Raw genomic sequence first — 22,897 nt, 5'->3', positions numbered from 1 at the left:
TCCCTGCTGGGTCATGGCAGTGCTCGGACCGTCCCCACTGCAGGTGGACAGATCCTGCTCGGCTCGGTGCCCACTGGCCTTGTCTCTGCAGCTGTAATACCCCGGTCGCCGCCTCCTCCCCTTCTCCTCCCCATTGTTGGCTATGGTTTGGATGACCTCACTGAAGCTCATGTACGGGCCACCATTCTCACAGCCCGGATTTAAGCCCGGGGCTCTCTGACCCATTTTCTACCTCCTTTCTGGGACATCGACTCCGGGTTCAGGGTGGCCCCAGAACAGCTCTCCCGTCGGCCCAGGCCACTTGAGATGAGGACGGTGGGCATGGGGAGGGTCCCAAAAGGGACACAAATGCTTTGCTCCCTTCTCCTCTCCCTCTGATGAAGGCCTAGAGCCCAGGAGGTGGTGTGGGCGTCGGGTGTGGAGGGTTCGGGCATTCCTGGAACCTGGGCCCAGACAGGCTCTCACCTGGCCCCCTTTCTGCACAGGGGTGTCTGCTGGCCTTCTGGGTACCAATGACAATGAGGCGGGCAATGAGCTGATGTTGCCGGATGGCACAGCGGCCCAGAGCCTGGAGGAGCTCGCCCTCGCCTGGCAGGTGAGCTGGTGCGCCAGCCCTCCTCCTTTGGGGGGTCGTGTGTCCCGGGGGCTGTGTGGGTAGAGATTGGCTTGGGGCATGTGTACTCTGCAGACAGCTTCTCTGTCCAAGCTGCCCAAGAAGGAGGAGGTCCAGGCGGCAGGCCTGAGTCTGGGCTTTGTCTCACTAGGTGGGTGGCGACTGCAGGGCCATGGAGAAAACTCAGGAGTGCCCAGGCTGGAGCCCCACCTGCTGGGCCTTCTTCCAGGACCCCCGTTCCTGCCTGGGGAACTGCTTCAGGGTGGTGAGTGTGAGGCTGGGTCTGGACCCCAGCAGAAGCCATGCAGCAGATAGACCAAGGGACCCAAATTGACCCCTATCTTGCCTCTGCCCCTCCCCTGTGCTACTCGCAAGGCTATAACGCACAAGGACCGTGACTGTGGGTGCTGGATTTCAGGTGGACCCCACGCCATTCCTCAGCCTGTGCATCCAGGACACCTGTGGCACCCAGGAGCTCCACCCTGCCTGTAACCTGGCGGCCGCCTACATCCACTTGTGTGCCCGGGGCTTCGTGCCCCTGGACCCTCCTCCGCAGTGCGGTAAGCCACCCCGCCAGCCATCCAGCTCACCCCTACCTGGCTGACCCCTGCCTTCCCTCCCAGAGGGAAAACTAGTTCCTTTCTCTTACTTAGTTCATTATATGACAACCGAGTGCCTGTCCACCTGGCAGGAGCTAAGAGTCAAAACAAAGTTCTGTGCAAAGGAGTACTTAGAAAAAAGAGGCCCAAAGCCTCCCCCTGCCCAAGCCAAGGCTGATGAGCCCTGGGACCTCTGACACAGGAGACAATACCATAGACAACTATAAACTCACCTCCTGAAAATGTATAACCACAGATCTGCTCTTCAGGGGTTTGAATGTACACTCTCTCCAATGTCCGGAAAGCCCTGGGTCAACCACTGTTGTGCATGATTCCCACAGCTGAAGCTCCACTGCACAGGGCTGGAAGTCAGCGACTGCCCCAAACAACAGGAAAAGGACCTCTGTTAAAGGAAAGATTACTCATGATGCTTGGAAAAGACCAGGCAGGCAGGCTGTATTCAGGGGGACTATCACAGTGGTATAGGGACCACTGCAATGGGGTTTGGCCATACAGGGGAGAGAGATCAGGCTCTGATTACAACAGGGAAAAGTGGGGACTGACAGCCAAGGAGCGGGGGGGGGGGGGGGGGGGGGCGTCTGTGGATGGAAAATTACCAAGAGGAACCATCAGGGATGGTGAAGTTCTGGCTAACCCGACCTGCCAGGACTCTTGCTGGAGGCAGCCCAGACTGATCAGAGGAACCCTGGCTGATGGCAAGGTAACCTATTATTCTGGCTAAATTGACCTAGCAGAATTCTTGCTAGGCCTGGCCAAGGCAGAGACAGAAGCCCCCCCACCCCAATGTCAGGTCCTCACTGAGATTTCCACAGAACCGGAGTAGAATCTGGTCAAAGAAAGATACTAGAATTTGAAACTATTAAATACATATATTAACTGAAATTTAAAACTTACCAGATTTGGGGTGCCTGGGTAGCTCAGTGGGTTAAGCATCTGACTCTTGAGTTCAGCTCAGGTCATGATCTCAGGGTCACAGCATCAAGCCCAATGTCAGGCTCCACACTGAGCATGGAGCCCACTTAACATTCTCTTTCCCCCCACATGTACTCTCTCTAAAGATAAATAAAATATTGAAAAAATTAATGAACTGGAAAATATGAGAGAGTCTCACAGAAATTTCAGAATGGGAAAATAAAGAGGTTGAGAACTGGAACTCCTCAGATTCCAGAAGCACAAGGTATCCCAGATACTGTCAATCAACCCCGATTAAGACACATCAGAGTGGCAAAGAAGTGATCTTTCAAGGAACAAGTAGACAACCAATCTCCCACCAGCAAGGACCGAAGATGGTAGAATATACACCTTTAAAGCATTAAGAGAACAACTGTCACGTTAGATTTTATACCCAGCTTAACTATGATTTAATGTTAAAGGTGAAACAGATTTTTAGCACTGCGCTATCTGAAACCATCTTTCCCACTGATGGAGACTCACTCAAGGAAGAGAGCCCCACACATTTATTCACATGCATCCATGGCTGTTTTTGTGCTGCAACAGTAGAGTGTTGGCAACGACTGCCAAGTCTAATTCCCATTCATTACAGTAAGTGTTGGCTGATCCTCCGTGTGAACCAGAGGAAGCAGGAGGGAGAAATTAAAGAGTAATTAATGAAATAGGAAGAAATGAAAAAGAAGTCAAAACTACAGATCCAGTAGAGATTTTGAAAAGTCATTCAACACCTTTGCTGATAAATTTCAAGACGTAGGTTAAGTACAATCTGGCCAGATTGATTTGAGAAAGAGTGTTTAAATCATTTCCTAGCCATTCAATCAACTGAACCTACAGGTTGAAATGTACCTCTGAAAGACATCAGGCAAAGCTGAGTGAAGTGAGTAGCACACCAAAAAATAGATTTCAAGATTAAAATTTTTTTGTTCTGTGAAAGACCTTCTTTAAGAGAACGGAAAGATAAATACTTACAAACCCACATATCTGACAAAGGACTCTTATCTAGAATAGGTAAACTCAAATTTTTTTTTTAAAGATTTTATTTATTTATTTATTTGAGAGAGAGAATGAGAGACAGCACAAGAGGGAAGAGGGTCAGAGGGAGAAGCAGACCCCCCGCTGAGCAGGGAGCCCCATGCGGGACTCGCTCCCGGGACTCCAGGATCATGACCTGAGCTGAAGGCAGTCGCCCAACCAACTGAGCCACCCAGGCGCCCTAGGTAAACTCAAATTTAACAGAAAAAAAAAAAAATGGATTGCCACCCAAAGCTGGGGTGGCAATCCTTATATCAGACAAATTAGATTTTAAACCAAAGACTATAATAAGAGATGAGGAAGGACACTATATCATACTGAGTCATTCCAACAAGAAGATCTAACAATTGTAAATATCTATGCCCCTAACTTGGGAGCAGCCAATTTTATAAACCAATTAACAAAATCAAAGAAACACATTGACAGCAATACAGTAATAGTAGGGGACTTTAACACCCCCCTCACCAAAATGGACAGATCATCTAAGCAAAAGATCAACAAGGAAATAAAGACTTTAAATGACACACTGGACCAGATGGACTTCACAGATATATTCAGAACATTCCATCCCAAAGCAACAGAATACACATTCTTCTCTAGTGCCCATGGAACATTCTCCAGAATAGATCACATCTTAGGTCACAAATCAAGTCTCAACTGGTACCAAAAGATTGGGATCATCCCCTGCATATTTTCGGACCACAATGCTTTGAAACTAGAACTCAATCACAAGAGGAAAATCAGAAAGAACTCAAATACATGGAGGCTAAAGAGCATCCTACTAAAGAATGAATGGGTCAACCAGGAAATTAAAGAAGAATTTTAAAAATTCATGGAAACAAATGAAAATGAAAACACAACTGTTCAAAATCTTTGGGATACAGCAGAGACAGTCCTGAGAGGAAAGTATATGGCAATCAAGCCTTTCTCAAGAAACAAGAAAGGTCTCAAATACACAACCTAACCCTACACCTAAAGGAGCTGTAGAAAGAACAGCAAATCAAGCCTAAACCCAGCAGGAGAAGAGAAATAATAAAGATCAGAGCAGAAATCAATGAAATAGAAACCACAAGAACAGTAGAACAGATCAACGAAACTAGGAGCTTGTTCTTTGAAAGAATAAGATAGATAAACCCCTGGCCAGATTTATCAAAAAGAAAAATGACCCAAATAAAATCATGAAGGAGGGGCGCCTGGGTGGCTCATTTGTTAAGTGTCTGCCTTTGGCTCAGGTCATGGTCCCAGGGTCCTGGGATCGAGCCCCACATCAGGCTCCCTGCTCAGCGGGAAGCCTGCTTCTCCCTCTCCCACTACCCCTGCTTGTGTTCCCTCTCTCGCTGTGTTTCTCTCCGTCAAATAAAATCTTAAAAAAAAAAAATCATGAAGGAAAGAGGAGAGATCACAACCAACACCAAAGAAATACAAACAATTATAAGAACATATTATGAGCAACTATATGCCAGCAAATTAGATAATCTGGAAGAAATGGATGCATTCCTAGAGATGTATAAACTACCAAAACTGAACCTGGAAGAAATAGAAAACCTGAACAGACCCATAACCACTAAGGAAATTGAAGCACTCATCAAAAATCTCCCAACAAACAAGAGCCCAGGGCCAGATGGCTTCCCAGGGGAATTCTACCTAACATTTAAAGAAGAATTAATACCTAATCTTCTGAAACTGTTCCAAAAAATAGAAATGGAAGGAAAACTTCCAAACTCATTTTATGAGGCCAGCATTACCTTGATCCCAAAATCAGACAAAGACCCCATCAAAAAGGAGAATTACAGACCAATATCCCTGATGAACATGGATGCAAAAATTCTCACCAAAATACTAGCCAATAGGATCCAACAATATTGTGAAGATGTCAATGCTACCTAGAGCAATCTACACATTTAATGCAATCCCTATCAAAATACCATAAACTTTTTTCAAAGAAATGGAACAAATAATCCTAAAATTTGTATGGAACCAGAAAAGATCCTGAATAGCCAGAGGAATGTTGAAAAAGAAAAGCAAAGCTGGTGGCATCACAATTCCAGGCTTTAAGCTCTATGACAAAGCTGTCATCATCAAGACAGTATGGTACTGGCACAAAAACAGACACATAAATCAATGGAACAGAATGGAGAGCCCAGAAATGGACCCTCAACTCTATGGTCAACTAATCTTTGACATAGCAGAAAAGAATGTCCAATGGAAAAAAGTCTCTTCAACAAATGGTGTTGGGAAAATTGGACAGCCACATGCAGAAGAATGAAACTTGACCATTTCCTTATACCACACACAAAAATAGACTCAAATGGATGAAAGACCTAAATGTGAGACAGGAGTCCATCAAAATCCTAGAGGAGAACACAGGCAGCAACCTCTTCGACCTCAGCCACGGCAACTTCTTCCTAGAAACATCGCCAAAGGCAAGGGAAACAAGGGCAAAAATGAACTATTGGGACTTCATCAAGATAAGAAGCTTTTGCACAGCAAAGGAAACAGTCAACAAAACCAAAAGACAACCGACAGAATGGGAGAAGATATTTGCAAATGACATATCAGATAAAGGGCTAGTATCCAAAATCTATAAAGAACTTATCAAACTCAACACCCAAAGAACAAAGAATCCAATCAAGAAATGGGCAGAAGACATGAACAGACATTTTTCCAAAGAAGACATCCAAATGGCCAACAGACACATGAAAAAGTGCTCAACATCCCTCGGCATCAGGGAAATCCAAATCAAAACCTCAATGAGATACCACCTCACACCAGTCAGAATGGCTAAAATTAACAAGTCGGGAAATGACAGATGTTGGCGGAGATGCGGAGAAAGGGGAACCCTCCTACACTGTTGGTGGGAATGCAAGCTGGTGCAGCCACTCTGGAAAACAGTAAACAGGTTCCTCAAAAAGTTGAAAATAGAGCTACCGTATGACCCAGCAATTGCACTACTGGGTATTTACCCCAAAGGTACAAATGTAGTGATCTGAAGGGGTATGTGCACCCCAATGTTTATAGCAGCAATGTCCACAATAGCCAAATTATGGAAAGAGCCAAGATGTCCATTGACAGATGAATGGATAAAGAAGATGTGGTATATATATATACAATGGAATATTATGCAGCCATCAAAAGGAATGAGATCTTGACATTTGCAACGACGGGGATGGAACTGCTGGAGGGTATTATGTTGAGTGAAATAAGTCAAACAGAGAAAGACATGTATCATATGATCTCACTGATATGAGGAATTCTTAATTGCGGAAACAAACTGAGGGTTGCTGGAGTGGGGGGTGGGGTGGGAGGGATGGGGTGACTGGGTGATAGACACTGGGGAGGGTATGTGCTCTGGTAAGCGCTGTGAATTGTGCAAGACTGTTGAATCTCAGAACTGTACCTCTGAAACAAATAATGCAATATATGTTAAGGAAAAAAAAAGAAGAAGAAGGTAGCGGGAGGGGAAGAATGAAGCGGGGGAAATCGGAGGGGTAGACGAACCATGAGAGACAATGGACTCTGAAAAACAAACTGAGGGTTCTAGAGGGGAGGGGGGTGGGAGGATGGATTAGCCTGGTGGTGGGTATTGAGGAGGGCACATTCTGCATGGAGCACTGGGTGTTATGCACAAACAATGAATCATGGAACACTTCATCTAAAACTAATGATGTAATGTATGGGGATTAACATAAGAATAAAAAAAAAAAGTACTAATCCAAACAAGGAAATAAGTATCAGTTTGGTGATGATGATGAAACAATCCGAATTAATATATAATTAACTTATTATAGAGGATCCAATTAGAGAAAATGTGGCACCAGCATATTCTGAATTATTTCAGATTATTCTGAAAAGCTTGTCTTTATTTTCAATAAACTATTTGTAAAATTAAAACTTCATTTTAAGATTAAAAAAAAAAGAAAAAAAAAAACCGTTACAAGGGACAGGAAAGGACATTATGTAATGATAAAAGGGTCCATTCACCAAGAAGAACAATTATAAGTATATATGCACCAGACATCAGAGCTTCTAAATATCTGAAGCAAACATGGACGGAATTGAAGGGAGAAAAACATAGTTCTGCATTGAGGGCGCCTGGGTAGCTCAGTTGGTTAAGCATCTGCCTTTGGCTCAGGTCATGATCTCAGGGTCCTGGGATTGAGCACCACATCAGGCTCCCCACTCAGTGGGGAGTCTGCTTCTCCTTCTGCCCCTCTTCCCCAATCATGCTCTCTCTCTCTCTCAAATAAATAATTTATTTTTTTTAAAGATAGTTCCACATTGAGACCTTAAACCCTCCCAACCCACCCACCCACTTTCAACCATGGATAGAACAACCAGAAAGATGATCATTAAGGGAATAGACAATTTGAACACTACAGATCAATTGGATCTAACAAACATACAGCACTCCACCCAACAACAGCAGGATATATATTTTTCTCAAGTGCACATAGAAATTCTCCAGAATACACCATATGCTACACCACAAAATAAGTCTTTTTTCAAAAGATTTTATTTATTCATTTGACAGAGAGAGCACAAGCAGGGGGAGCAGCAGAGGGAGAGGGAGAAGCAGGCTCCCTGCTGAGCAGGGAGTCTGATGTGAGGCTTAATCCCAGGACCCTGAGATCATGACCTGAGCTGAAGGCAGATGCTTAACCAACTGAGCCACCCAGGCGCCCCCCAAAAATAAGTCTTAATAAATTTTTGAAAACTGAGATCATACAATCTATCTTTCCAATCACAAAAGAATGAAATTCCTAGAAACTTAGAAATCAATAGCAAGTGTAAAATTGGGAAATCAAAAACTGTGCAAAATTAAACAACACTCTTGACCAATGGGTCAAATAAATCACAAGGTAAATGAGCAAGTATCTTGAAAGTATGATGAAATGGGGGGAAAAAAAAACATGCCAAAACCATGGTATTTAGAGAAAGCAGTGCCAAGAAGGAAGTTTACATTCTTTTCCTATAAATACTTACATGAAAAAAGATCTCAGATCAACAACCTAACTTTACACCTTAATGAATTAAAAAAAGTGAACCCAAAACTAGCAGAAGGAAATCACAAAGATTCAGAGATAAATGAAATAGTGAATAAAGAGAAAATTTTTTTTAAAAGATCAATAAAACTGAGAAAACTTAGCTAGAATGGCTAATTAAAAAAAAAAAAAGAGGGCGCCTGGGTGGCTCAGTTGGTTAAGCGACTGCCTTCGGCTCAGGTCATGATCCTGGAGTCCCGGGATCGAGTCCCGCATCGGGCTCCCTGCTCGGCAGGGAGCCTGCTTCTGCCTCTGACCCTCCCCCCTCTCATGTGCTCTCTCTCTCTCATTCTCTCTGTCTCAAATAAATAAATAAAATCTTAAAAAAAAAAAAAAAAAAAGAGGATTCACCTAAAATCAGAAATGAAATAGAGGACATTGCAGCCAATTTTTACAAAAATAAAAAGGATTTTAGGAGTACTATGAACAATTGTATAACAAATTGGACAACCTAAATGAAATGGATAAATTCCTAGAAACCTCTAACTTGCCAGGACTGAATCATGAAGGAATAGAAATCTGAACAGCCCTGTAACTAGTGAGAGGATTGAAACAGTAACTAAAAACCTCCTCACAAAGGAAAAAAAAACAAAACAAAAAAAACCCCCAAAACCAGCCCAGGACCGGATGGCTTCACTAGTGGATTCTATCAAGCATTTAAAGAATGAAAAGCTATCCTCCTCAAACTCTTACAAAAAATTGAAGAGGGAACATGTCCAAATCTACTCTATGAGGCCAGCATTCCCTCTATACCAAAGCCAGAGAAAAACACTTCAAGAAACAAACTACAGACCAATATCCCTGAAGAATATAGATGCAAAATCCTAAAGAAAAGAAAAGAGTACTAACAAACAGAATTCAAGAGTGTATTAGAAGGATTATACACCACAACCAAGTGGGATTTATTCCTGAAATGCAAGGACGGGTCAACATAGGAAAATCATTTGATAGAATATAACACATTACCAGAATGAAAGACAAAAACCACATGCTTGTCTCAGTTGATGCAAAGAAAACATTTGAACAAAAATTCAATATCCTTTCATGATAAAAACACTCAAAAAACAGACTAGAAGGAAATTTCAACTAATAAAAGGCACACATGACAAGCCCACAGATAACATATCCAATGGTAAAAGACTGAAAGCTTTTACTCTGAGATCAGGGTAAGACAGGGATGTCTATATTGGCCTCTTCTATTAAATATACTACTAGGAGTGCTAGCCAGAACAATTAGGCAAGAAAAAAAAAAAAGGCATCCAAATTGGAAAGGAAGACATTATCTCTGTTCTTGGACAAAATGAACATATAAATATATATAAAACCTATGTACCTGCAGAAAACCCTAAAGATTATACAGACATACACTCTATTACAACTAATAAATTTGGCAAAGTTGCAGAATACAAAATTCACACAAAAACTGGTTGCATTTCTATACACTAACCAAAAGGAAATTAGGAGAATAAATTCCATTTACCATCTTATTAAAAGACATAAAATACTTGGGAATAAACTTAACCAAGGAGCTGCAAGACCTGTACACTGCAAACTATAAAACATCGCTGAAAGAAATTAAAGAAGATAGAAATAAATGGAAAAATATCCCGTGTTAATAGATTGGAATACTTAGTGTCATTAGGATGTCAATACTACTCATTAGGATGTCAAAACTACTCATTAGGAGGTCAATACTTAAAGGAATCACCATCAAAATCCCAATAGCCCTTTTTTACAGAAATTTAAAAAAGCAATTGGGGCACCTGGGTGGCTCAGTCATTAAGTGTCTGCCTTTGGCTCAGGTCATGATCCCGGGGTCCTGGGATCGAGCCCCACATTGGGCTCCCTGCTCAGCAGGAAGCCTGCTTCCCCCTCTCCTACTCCCCCTGCTTGTGTTCCCTCTCTCGCTGTCTGTCTCTATGTCAAATCAATAAAATCTTTTTTAAAAATCCATCCTAAAAATCATATGGACTCTCAAGGGCCCCCAAATAGCCAAAGCAATCTTGAAAAAGAGCAAAGTTAGAGGTCTTCTACTTCCTGGTTTCAAACTTATAACAAAGCTACAGTAATCAAAGCAGTATGGTATTAACACAAAGGTATACAGACCGATGGAATAGAATAGAGAGCCCAGAAGGAAACTCTTGTGATTTTTGGCGAGAGTGTCAAGACCATTCAATGGACAAAGCACAATCTTTCCATCAAATAGTGGGGAGGCAGGGCAGGGGGCGGGGATGGGTGTCGACATCCAAAAGGATGAAGTTGGACCCTTCCTTTATACCCCATACAAACATTTGCTCAAAATGGATCAAATGCCTAAATATAAAAACTGAAACTATAAAGCCCTCAGAAAACAGGGGGAAAGTTTCACGACACTGAATTTGGCACCAAGGGCACAGTCATCTAAAGAAGACAGACAAATTGGACTTCATCAGAATTGAACACTTCTGTGCACAAAATGACACAATCAACAAAGTATAAAGGCAACTTATGGAATGGGAGAAAATATTTGCAAATTTTATCTGATGAGGGGTAAATATTCCGAATATATAGAGAACTCCTGCAAACTCACCACCAACAAAACAACTTCATTAAAAAATGGTCAAAGGAGGAGCATGTGACTCTTGATCTTGGGGTCATGAGTTTAAACCCACATTGGAGATTACTAAAAATAAACTGAAAAATGTTAGGAAAAAATGGTCAAAGGACCCAAATAGACATTTCTCCAAAGAAGACATCCAGACAGCTGACAAGCATGTGCGAAGATGCTCAATATCACTCATCGTCAGGGAAATGTGAATCAAAACCACAATGACCTATCACCTCACACCCATTAGTATGGCTACTATATTAAAAAAAAAAAAAAGGAAATAAGTGTTAGCAAGGATGTGGAGAAATTGGAACCTTTGTGTACTCTTGGTGGACATGCCAAAAAAAAAAAAAAAGATGCACCCACTCTGGAAAACATTATGATGGTTCCTCAAAAAATTAAACATAGAATCACCATATGATCTAGCAACTCCACTTCTGGGTATATACCCAAAGGAATTGAAAGTACGGACTCTAACAGATTTTGGTACCTCCATATTTGTAGCAGCTTTATTCACAATAGCTTAAAGGTACAAGCAACCCAAAAGTCCATCACAGATGAATGGATAAGCCAATGGGTGATACATACAATGCAACATTATCCTTAAAAAGGAAAGACATTCTGACACTTGTTACATATGGGCGAACCCTGAGGACATTATGCTAAATGAAGGAAGCCAGTCACAAAGAGACCAATACTGCATGAATCTACTTTTGGGAGGCACCTAGAATAATCAAAATCATGGAGACAAAGTCTCCCACTGCTGGTGGAGGGGGGAATGGGGGCCGTTGCTTAACGGGGACAGAGTTTCAGGTTTGCAGGATGAAAAAAAAAAGTTCTGGAGGTGAATGGTGGCGATGGTCGCACAACACTATGAATGTCCTAAAGAGCGCTTTCCTGTGCACTTATACGTGGTAATTAAAATTTTTTAAGTTAAAGAACGTTTACGGAGCACCCACTCCATGCTAGGCATGGTGATACACCAATAAGCGCTGTACTTCTAAGTGAGGTAACTATAAAAAAAATGAACACATTTAAGGAGCCAGAATTCTAAGAGCAAGAACCGGCACAGACAGACGGACACCCAAACACGTGGGAATTTATAACTGGGTTTATCTGAAACAGACTGAACATTTTGGCAGAAAGCTAGAAAATATCTTAAAAGTATATCTCATCTGGAAAAGAACCAAAAATATAATCTCTGTAGAGGACAGAAAAGGCATTGAATAGAATTCTTTAACGTTCATATTTCATTTTTTAAGAAATTCAACCCATGACCAATAGGCAGGAACCCCCCCCTCCCCACCTCAGAAGCAGATGCTGTGACATGTTTGGTGTCTAGACTTTTCCATCACGGTTGGGTGGGGACACATCAGAAGCCGTGTGAAGTCAGCAGCCAGAAAAGATACGCTATCTCTGCTTCTACTGCACACTCTTGTCAACCCCATCCCGCCTAGACCAGAAAACAATTAAGGACAAGAGATCTGAAAGAACAACTTATAAACTCACCTGCTAATGGCGACTTGCCTAGGGAGGGCGCCCAGGGTCCGTCACTTCTAAGTTGAAGAGATCCATACTTTGGTGTGAGCCACAGATTCCAGGGGTGAGGCTGGATTGCTCTGAAAGTGGAGGGAAACCACCCAGAGGTCACCAGATACTCTAGATCCACCTGAATGTCCCTGCTGCTTTGGTGACCTGGATATCCTCTCTTTATCCTTCAGGAGTCAACTCAGGCATGACCCCCCTGAACTTCCCTTCACCCCCACTTTGGGTTGGGTGCATCCCCCGTGCTCCCAAAGCCTTGGGTGCTGGAGTTCAGCCCTCTCCCTAGGCTGGGAACCCCAGGGTGGCGTCGAGGTTGGGGGCACACCATGTCTTGGTTCTCTGCATCGCAGGTGTAGGGAACCACCTGACCATACCTCCTGCTCTTTTCCAAAGGGGGAGAGGTCCTTTTAATGAGGGTTCCCCTGGGCCTGATGCTGCTGGGGACTGCCAAAAGAGCTCCCCATCCTCTGGGCGCACAGCACGGCCTTCTCTTCTCTTTCCAGTTTGAGATTGTGCCTAAGCCAGCACCAGGCGGCCAAAGATTTCAGACTCCTTCACCTTCTCCCACCAATCCCAGCTCCTCAGCAAGGCCAGGATTCCTGGCTGGGACAGAAACACCAGCATGAAACGCCAGGAGGTTCAGGGATCACACTTGCTCCACATACGGCAAAGGAGAGCTTGGAGTCGAGGATTTCAAAATACTACTGGGGACAATGAAGTTCACAACTGGTCGGGAGGATTCTCTACCTTCCTTTATACCTGCACTGCTCTCTAGGAGATAGCCTGGCCTCCTGGGCCCACCTCTGCAGATGGACCTCCATTCCAGCAACTGTTCTTGTGCAAGAGGTTTTTTCTCTTGCTCAGCTGCTAAGTCTGAGGCCTCCACTGTGTGAGCCTGGCCTGCCCTGGGGTCTTCCTAGCTCGGGATTGGCTTTCCCTGCCCTCTACAGCATCTCCCTTAAGACATGAGGCTCCTTGAAGTGGACTGATGGTCCCCAATTCCTTCATCATAGGCCTGGTGGGAGAGTGTCCCTCTTTAGGGTAGATACTGAATCTGGAACTGAATTGTTTTGGGGGGCACTTGAGAGGGCCTCCTTTTTGAGGGGCTGGTTTTCACAAACACCTGCTAGGGGCACCCAGGCCCCAAGGATACAGCCTTCAAAGCTGTTCACTTTCTTTGGGAAGGCAGACTTGTCCCTTAAATTTTATACTGAAAAATAAATCTGGCAGAATCCCTTAACACAAACACTGGATTGATGGGGCTAATCATCCACTGGAATGATAGAGGAGGCTTGGGTGGCTGTGAAATCTGCCCACCAGTAGGAGCACCGCCCCCCCAAGCTCTCTGTACCCAGAGTCCTAAGGTCCCGATTCTGGAACAAAGGGCAAAGCATCAGACACCAGGAATGGGTCGACCAGAATATGAGATGCCAGATTCAGTTGCCCAGGCCTCCCCACACATAAATCCCCAGCACACAGCATATGCTCAATAAAGTTTAGAAGGAACTCTATAGAGAGTTTGAGAGTTTTCTGAAGATGGAGTGAATGGGGCCAGCCCAGTGCATTCCCACACGCTGGAGGGACGTGGCAGGGGAGGGGCGCTCTGAGTTGTTGAGTGTGGGCTATACTGTCATGGGTTACCGAAAGACCCCAGAGTCCAGGCACTACTCTTTGAAAGATGTTTGATCTTTTCTTAGACCTTACAGTAGCCCAGTGAGGCATGTATGACCCCATGTAATGGAAGAAGCAGGCTCAGAGAGCCCAGCGGACTTACACGAGGTCATCCAACCAGCCGATGGCTAGGCTGGCACTGATCTGGGCCCGTTGGACCCTCAAGGCGGCTAGCATCAGCCACCACCTCCTACATTTGCAAGAGCTGTGCTCTATATAGTCTACCATTGACAGGAAGAGTCAAGTGCACATTCGCCCTGTGCCAAGACACATCCGTAGTGCTTATTCATTTTTCCTTACTGCACAGTAAAATGCCCGATGAGCCATGTCACACATGATCAGAAATGCACCCACAACCGTCAGGCGCACTATGCTAGGCCTTGTTGCAGGGAACTTGGCCCAGGAAGAAAAGGAAGGAACGAGACTGTTCATAGTGGAAAGCAAATCACTGGAATGTTGGAGGGGGGCTGGGCAGAGGCTGAGCAGTTCAGAGGTTGATGCGCAGTTGATTTATAACCACACGATCTCAGTTTCTAGATCTGTTCAAAGGATCGGTGATTTCTGGTCCAGACAGGAAACTGCAGAAGGTTCCCAACCTGCCTCCCACGCTCTGTCCCCAACCAAGCACTTACCAGGAAGACAGCAGTAGGCTGGGCATGTGCCCAGACCCCAAAGGGGAAGCTCAGTTCTCCTTTCTCAAGGCAGATTTGACGACACCAACACTTTGCAATTTGGAGTGTATGGCTGGGTGTGCATGCACATATGCAGAATTTAGACAAAAATGGATGGGACAGGGAATGATTCCATTGAAAATACCTATTAACAGTTCTACAGCATATAAAGAGCAGGTACAAATAAAATTTTTTTTTTAAGATTTTATTTATTTATTTGACAGAGAGAGAGAGAACAAGTAGGCAAAGAGGCAGGCAGAGGGAGAAGGAGAAGCAGGCTCCCTGCCGAGCAGGGAGCCCGATGCGGGGCTTGATCCCAGGATCCTGGGATCATGACCTGAGCCGAAGGCAGCCGCTTAACCAACTGAGCCACCCAGGCGCCCCCAAATAAAATTTTTAAAAATCCAGTCTCCATGGAGTGACTTGGTAAAGGAGAGAACAGGCAAAAGAAGAGAAATACAGCTAAGGGGTAAACATTAGGCAGAAAATTTAATTTTACTGGTAACCAAATACAAATGAAAGTAACAATGATAGTTTTATTACGCTGCAGAGTAGGTATTTAAGTAATAATACCCAGAACTGGTGAGGCTGTGGGCAAAACCAGAGCCCTCAAATTCTGTAACTGGCAGTTTGAATTAGTACCTCAGGAGTGGGTTTAAACGTCTTTTTAAAACCATTCATTCCTTTGACCTAATAAGCCCCACTCCTGGGACTTTATCCAAAACCAGGGAGGGAGGGGAAATAGGAATGATTCGCAAGAATTTCAAAATAACTTCATTATTCAAAATGATGAAAAATTACAGACCGCTAACAGGGAAATGATTTTTTAAAGTTGTGGTCTATTAATTTGATACACTATCTTGAACTCATTTGTCAAGTCCAACATGAGGCAATATATTAACATGAAAAAAAGATTAGCCTCTAAGTGAAGCGGAAGACAAGACTGCATAAAAATCTGCACTGAGAATGACCACATATGGACAAGAACCGGTAGGGAATATAGGAAAATGGAAACAGCTCATATAGGAAGAGTGATCACACTGTAGGCGATAGTTTTTTCTTTTAAAAATTCCTTTTGGGAGTGCCCGTGTGGTTCAGTCAGTTAAACGTCTGACTCTGGGTTTCGGCTCAGGTCATGATTTCAGGGTCCAGATCAAGTGGGGTGTGGAGCCTGCTAGAGATTCTCTCTCCCGCTCTGGCCCTGCCCGCACCCCACATGCTTCCTCTCTCCCTTTCTCTAAATGTGACTCTTGATCTCAGGGTCGGGAGTTTGAGCCCCACATTGGGTATAGAGATCATTAAAAGGAAAAATAAACTTTAGGGGCACCTGGGTGGCTCAGTCGGTTAAGTATAGGACTCTTGATCTTGACTCAGGTCTTGATGTCAGGGTCATGGGTTTAAGCCCCGTGTTGGGCTTCACGCCCAGCGTGGAGCCTGTTTAAAAAAAAAAAAATTATTTAGAAAGAAAAATAAACTTAAAAAAAATAAAGATGCCTTTTATAATTGGTATGATGCTGTTTGTCCCAGAGATTTTTAAAAATTGAAAGGGAGGGCGCCTGGGTGGCTCAGTTGGTTAAGCGACTGCCTTCGGCTCAGGTCATGATCCTGGAGTCCCTGGATCGAGTCCCGCATCGGGCTCCCTGCTCGGCAGGGAGCCTGCTTCTCCCTCTGACCCTCCCCCCTCTCATGTGCTCTCTCTCATTCTCTCTGTCTCAAATAAATAAATAAAATCTTTAAAAAAAAAAATTGAAAGGGAGAGCAGAATGGAAAGATAGTATTTAATGAGTATAGAGTCTCAGGGAAGATGAAAACATTATGGAAATGTATGGTGGGGGTGATTGTACAACATTGTGAATGTGTCTGATGCTGCTGGATGAGAGACTTAAAAATGGTAAATTTTAGGTTATGTGCATTTTACTATAGTAGAAAAAAATAGTAGGAAGGAAATACAGGCTCAAGGGAATTTTTTTGTTTCTGAAATCAGACGGGTTGGGGGTAGCCATGAGTGGTACCTGTTTATAGGGACAGAAGCCTAGAGGGAGAAGGGGAAGGTGGAGACAGAGGAGGGTGAGGAAGAGGACGGAGGAGGCAGGTGACCCCTTCCTACTTGAAGCTGCTTTCTGTCTTCAGGGAGAATAACATGCAGGTCGTTTCTTGGAGGAAGCTTCTGTAGGGGAGGGAAAAAATGTTTTTGCTCTACCCATCTTGGGTTCTGTGGCTGGGGTCCTGTCAATTATGCTGACAAGAGACAGACTGGCAAGAGGAAAACAGAAGTTTATTAGCATGTGCATCAAGCATGCACATGGGAACACTCACATGAGTAACAGAGAGAGAGAGGAAAGAGAGAGTTAACAAAAGAACAACACATTTTTAGAGAAGAGATAAGTCAAAGCAGAAGGACTTCGAGCTTCTAGAGGCAGAACATTGAGGGAAGATAGATATACTGGGAAACTAATGGTGGTTAAGGCTAGTCTTTAGCCGGCTTTGTTATGCAGATCCGTCTGGTGATGCTAAGGGACTCGAGTTCTCTCCAGGGATTAACCTGTGCCCTTCCAGGTAGGTAGGGGAGGGAGAAATCTTTATAAATTTAGTACTGCTCTAGACAAATAGGGGAAGGGTGGAGAGCTTTTCCTGAGTCTGCTTCTTCCCAGCGCCTCAAATCCTTATCCCCATGGGGCATATTTTCAGGTGGCACCTTCTGCTACCCTTCCCCTGTCAGTCCCGTTCTTGCCATCTGTGGGGCTTCCGACCAAATTAAAGCATATAAAGAGCAAGTATCAATACATTTTTTTTCTTTTTTTCACAGATCTAGTCTCCATGAGATGGTTTGAGTGAAGCCTGAGTTTTACAACAAAAGGGGGCGAGGGAAAACTGCTTATGTTTGACCACTGTCTAAGTAAGGAGGAAACTGACCCAGTCAACACACATCTTGGGGAAAGCCATGTGAGCTTTTATTACCTAACCTCAGTTATGGATTATTCTTTAAAGACAGGGAAGGAGGTAGAAGTGAGGTCATATTGAAGCTCTCTGGCCAGCATTTCCACCCTCAGGGGAGGAGTGGAGCCGATGCTTGGCTGCTGAATGCAGAGGACGCTTTCCAGTGACTTCCTGTTGCCCCAGGGGCTCTGGGAGATGATGTATATCTTAGTCTATTTCTCCAAGAACAACTTGGAAGAATGTAGCATTTTCTGAATGTAAAACTTTTCAAAAATTAAGAGAAAAATGGTAACTTTAAGTCAACTTAAGACTTATTTTATTTGGTCGTGGGGAAGGGGGTTTAAGCTAATCAAGACAAGAAGGGGCTGTCGAGGCCACAGTCTAGGCAAGCAAATTTGAAGGCCTAGAGGAGACAGATTTTCTGAGGGCGGGGGGTGGGGTGGGGTGGGGTGGGGAAGTACCAACAAGAACCTGAAGGGGTTCAGAACAAGTCTCCACAAAATGTGCAACTTTGGCACATGAACTATTTTGCGCTGAAAGCAGTTGAGACCCTGCAAGCTCAAGAGAATGTTGCCCCTCCCTAAGTACCCAGAAGAATCCAAACTGAGGAGTCTTTCCCAGACTAAGGGCTATTACCAGAGATAAAGTTTATCTGCATGATTCATCTGTATGGCAGGGCAAACATCTCATTACCAAACATCTGCTCTTCTTATTGCCCTGCCAATGCCCTCCTCCCCCTTTGAAGCCCCAGACCCCCATCCCGTCTCTTAGCTCAGGACAGCATATAAACCTCATTTTTCCTTTCTGTCTTTGAACCTCTCCTGTGTATTCCTGTGGATTCCCATACATATAAAATTAAATTTGGTTTCCTCCTGTTAATCTGTCTCATGTCAATTTAATTCTTAGACCAGCCAGAAGAATCTGTGAAAGGTAGAGGAAATCTTTTCCTCCCCAACATACCAAAAAGGGAAAAGAGCTATACCAGAAGAAACTTGGGAAGGTTGTTGCAGAGATACCACCATTCCTGAAGCCCCGTGGTGGGAGGGGAAGGGAGAAACCTCAGGCATGGATCCTTTCCCAGGTGAAGGAACCAACGTAAAGTCAACCTTTAGGAATGCTAATCTCAATGCCATTTAAATTGACCCAGGGCAGGCACCTGGGTGGCTCAGTCATGGAGTGTCTGCCTTCAGCTAGGGTAATGATCCTGGGGTCCTCCTTGCTCAGCAGGGAGCCTGCTTCTCCCTCTGCCTGCCACTCCCCCTGCTTGTGCTCTCCCTCTCTCTCTCTCTCTCTCTGGCAAATAAATAAAATCTTTTAAAAAAATAAAAAAATAAAAAATAAATTGACCCAGGGACTAGAGGAGGAAGAAACACTTCCAAGTTTTTTATCAGGGACATTATATAGAAAGCCAACAATTACAGCACAATAAAGGAAAACCACAGATGAACTTCACTTACATAAAAATCAAAGCAAAAATCCCAAATAAAGTATTAGCAAATAAAATCCACCATGATCATTAAAGGGAGAAATCACCAGAACCGAGTGAGACTTGTACAGTATGATAAGGACATCTTTTAATTTACTTTATATTAATGTATTAAAGGAGATAAATCATGCTCATCATAGATGCTGAAAGGCATTTGACAAAATTTACCATTTATAACAAAATCTCTTATCAAATTAGAAAGAAGGATGCTTTCTTAACATGATAAAATTACACACATAGACTCACACATCCATCAAGCCAAAAATCAGCATCATCTGTAATGGTTGGAAGCAAGAGAAGTTTCCATGAGACTCTGGAACTAAAGAATGCCCCCTATCACTACTATTTTGTTTGGATGATTCTAACTGATGAAAGTAGTTAAGAGGGGGGAAAAAAAAGAAATTTGAGGAGAAAGAAAGGAGAGAAATAACTGTGTTTACTTTGGAGAGTCCAAAAGAAGAAATGGAAAAATGTGGCAGACAGAAAGAGATTTCACTAAGGGATAGGGTATCGAAGCAACGTACCCAAATACCTAGCCTTCCTATGTACAAACAGTAAGCAGTTGGACAAGTTAACAAAAGAAAATGTCCCGTTTCCAACAGCAACCCCCACTCCATAAAAAGAAAACTGCCAGAAACAAATGCACTGGAATGTATACAATCCAGATGGAGCGATCTGTTTAAAGCCCCTGGAGGAGAAAAAAGGCTTCAAATGTAAAGAAAGCTGTACTGCATATGTTCTTATCTAGAAAAAACTCAATGTGAGAAAGGTGTAACTGTCAATATTGAGTGTCGGGGAGGATGTGCAACTGGAGCCCTCACACGTGGTGGGGGTGTGAGATGACGTGCCCACTCTGGAAGGAAGACAGGTTGGCAATTTCTTAAAAGGTTACACACTCTTTTGCCATACGGCTCAGCAATTCTCCTAGGTTGCTACTCGAGAGAAATGAAGATGTGCACGAGCACCCACGAACTGCAATGAATGAACAGACAAGGTGTGGTGTGTCTGGGCTATGGAAGGCTGCTCAGAGGTGAAAAGGAATTACTGGTACCCACTACAAGAGAGACGAATCTCGAACACAGTAGGCTGGGTGAAAGAAGCCAGATGCTGCAGACCACAGGTTGTGGGACTGCATTTACATGAAATGTCCCGAAAAGGAAAACTAGTAAAGGCAGAAAGTGGGAGGGCGGCTGCCTGGGGCTGGCGGGGGGAATAGGGAGGGACAGCAAATGGCACATGTGCTCTTCTTGGGGTGGAGTGTTCTAAAACTGGACCACAGGGATAGCTGCACAATTCTATAAATTCGCTAAACATCACTGAAGTGTACACTTAAAATGGGTGATTTTGAAGGTATAAAAATAAAGCCACTAAAAAAGCAACTTCTTAAATGTAACATGTAAATATGATCTCAACGACAATACCCCACTGGGATCTATGTGCCCACACATAATTTTTCAACTACATGAGCTGATTCTAAAGTTCATGAAATTTTTAAAAACAACAACAATAACCAGAAAATTTCTGAAAGAATAAAAGAACAACTAACACTATTAGGTACTAAAACAGATTATGATCCTATAGTAATTAAAACAATTTCATACCAACAAATATATGTATGAAAAGGTATATAAAATGTATCAATGGAACAGAAGTGAAAAATACACATAATACATTCAGGAATTTAACATATAAGGAAAGAATTCATTTCAAATCAGTGGAGGGAAGTGCTCTCTAGTTACTGGTATTAGAATGACTTGGTAGCATCTGGGAAAAACACTGTTAGACCCCTCTACCTTTTTCTTTCCTTTTTTTTTTTTTTTTTAAGATTTTATTTATTTATTTGACAGAGACACAGCGAGAGAGGGAACACAAGCAGGGGAAGTGGGAGAAGGAGAAGCAGGCTTCCCGCCGAGCAGGGAGCCCGATGCGGGGCTCAATCCCAGGACCCTGGGACCATGACCTGAGCCGAAGGCAGATGCTTAACGACTGAGCCACCCAGGTGCCCCTCTACCTTTTTCTTTCATCCAAATGAATTACGGATGAGTCAGAGATTTAAACATAAAAAAAAAAAAAATCAAACTGTTAAAGTACTAGAAGAAAACCCAAAGAAACTTTTAACCATCTCTTGGTAGGAAAGTCCTTTCTAAGCAGGACTCAAACCCCAGAAATCCAGAATATATATGTTTTATGATCTAATAAAAAGTTTTAAAAGTCTGCAAGCCAGCCTCAGTGGATTATTACCACTCCCATCTTAAACAACTCTGAAACTAAGCAGAATACACAAAATAATCATCTGTAGGAATTGGAGAGTGCAGCACAGAGCTGCAGATCTTGAGAAGAAAAGTACTTGAGATGAAGTCCATGTTCACCATGGCTTTCTTTAGAAAGGAGAAAAAGAATTGACACTAAGCAGGGATGTAGAGCCCAAACAGAGATCAGTGGTCTTGTTAACTGGAAGTAAGAGAGATCAGAGTTCAAAGATGCTAGAGCACCTAAGACTTGCAGGGCAAGCACAGGAGAGGAAGGAGCCACACAGAGGGAGCCCCAGAAATCTGCATAGAGGCTCACCTCAGATCCTTGGCCAGATCCTAAGCTGTGTATGTGCAGAACGAGACTCTGAGGTCTAGTGGAAAACAGCTTGGATGTGTGTGTTGGGGGGACGGTAAGTAAACTGAACAGAAATATTAGAGGTCATACAATTCCAACCCTAGGGGGAAAGATTCTGATTAATCATCCGAGGCTTTCAGTTGACACCCCCAAAAAAGCCAGGCCTTAAGAGTTTAGAGCATACCCTAGGAGTAGGGGTCATATGCTAGAACTTGGGAGAGGAGGAGGTGGGATTTCAAATAGACCCATTCTAACAAAGCTGAAACCAAGCCTTGATACGTTCAAGGTGATTAGTCAGTCAATTTAACTGTCTGCAAGAACAAGACTCAACATTCTTGGGGTGCCTGGGTGGCTCAGTTGCTTAAGCGTCTGCCTTCAGCTCAGGTCATGATCCCAGGGTCCTGGGATTGAGCCCCGCATCCAGCTCCCTGCTCAGCAGGGAGCCTGCTTCTCCCTCTCCTCCCCACTCATGCTCTTTTTCTCACAAATAAATAAAATCTTAAAAAAAAAAAAAGCAACATTCTTTAGAGGAAGATAATATAATCCAGAATCTTTAGAACATGTCACCCACAATGTTCAACATACAATCCAAATTTACTAGCTGTGTGAAACAGGAAAACACAATTAATAAAAGCAGATCCACACATGACCCAGATGCTGGAATAGGCAAAGACCTGAAAAATATGTTAAAGAATTTGGAGGTAAAACGGGACAATGGATGAAAAGATGGAAATTTAAGAGAAAAATGGAAACTCTAGGAAAGAACCAAATAGAAGTTTTAGAATTGAAAAAATACAAATATCTGAAATGAAAAATCTATCAGAGGATTTTTATTTATTTATTTATTTGACAGAGAGAGAGACAGTGAGAGAGGGAACATAAGCAGGGGGAGTGGAGAGGGAGAAGCAGACTCCCCACTGAGCAGGGAGCCCGATGCGGGGCTCGATCCCAGGACCCCAGGATCATGACCTGAGCCGAAGGCAGACGTTTATTGACTGAGCCACCCAGGCGCCCCTATCAGAGGATTTTAACCACAGACTGGACACAGCCCAAGAGAGCAATTGGTGAATTTGAAGATAGGTCAATGGTAGTTATCCAGACTGAAGCACAGAAAGAAACAAGAATTAAAAATGAA

General features: G+C 43.4%; 1 protein-coding gene across 1 annotated transcript in view; it reads left to right on the top strand.

Moving 5' to 3' along the window:
* Nucleotides 1-22,136, top strand: part of LOC123844460 (uncharacterized) — a 171,511-nt gene extending 149,375 nt beyond the window's left edge. Inside the window, exons 65-68 of the mRNA XM_064592561.1 lie at nucleotides 486-595; nucleotides 765-878; nucleotides 1,032-1,173; nucleotides 21,003-22,136. Coding sequence (XP_064448631.1) covers nucleotides 486-595; nucleotides 765-878; nucleotides 1,032-1,173; nucleotides 21,003-21,145 — 509 coding nt within the window. The 3' untranslated portion in view covers nucleotides 21,146-22,136. The remainder of the gene's footprint in view (nucleotides 1-485; nucleotides 596-764; nucleotides 879-1,031; nucleotides 1,174-21,002) is intronic.
* The last annotated feature ends 761 nt before the right edge of the window (nucleotides 22,137-22,897 follow it).

This window comes from Mirounga angustirostris, unplaced genomic scaffold (assembly GCF_029215605.1).
Source record: "Mirounga angustirostris isolate CCGP_5_RB_7025 unplaced genomic scaffold, mMirAng1.0.hap1 SCAF_5, whole genome shotgun sequence".
NCBI lineage: Eukaryota > Metazoa > Chordata > Mammalia > Carnivora > Phocidae > Mirounga > Mirounga angustirostris.
The sequence above is the reverse complement of the archived record's forward strand: the minus strand, read 5'-3'. Positions and strand labels throughout refer to the sequence as shown.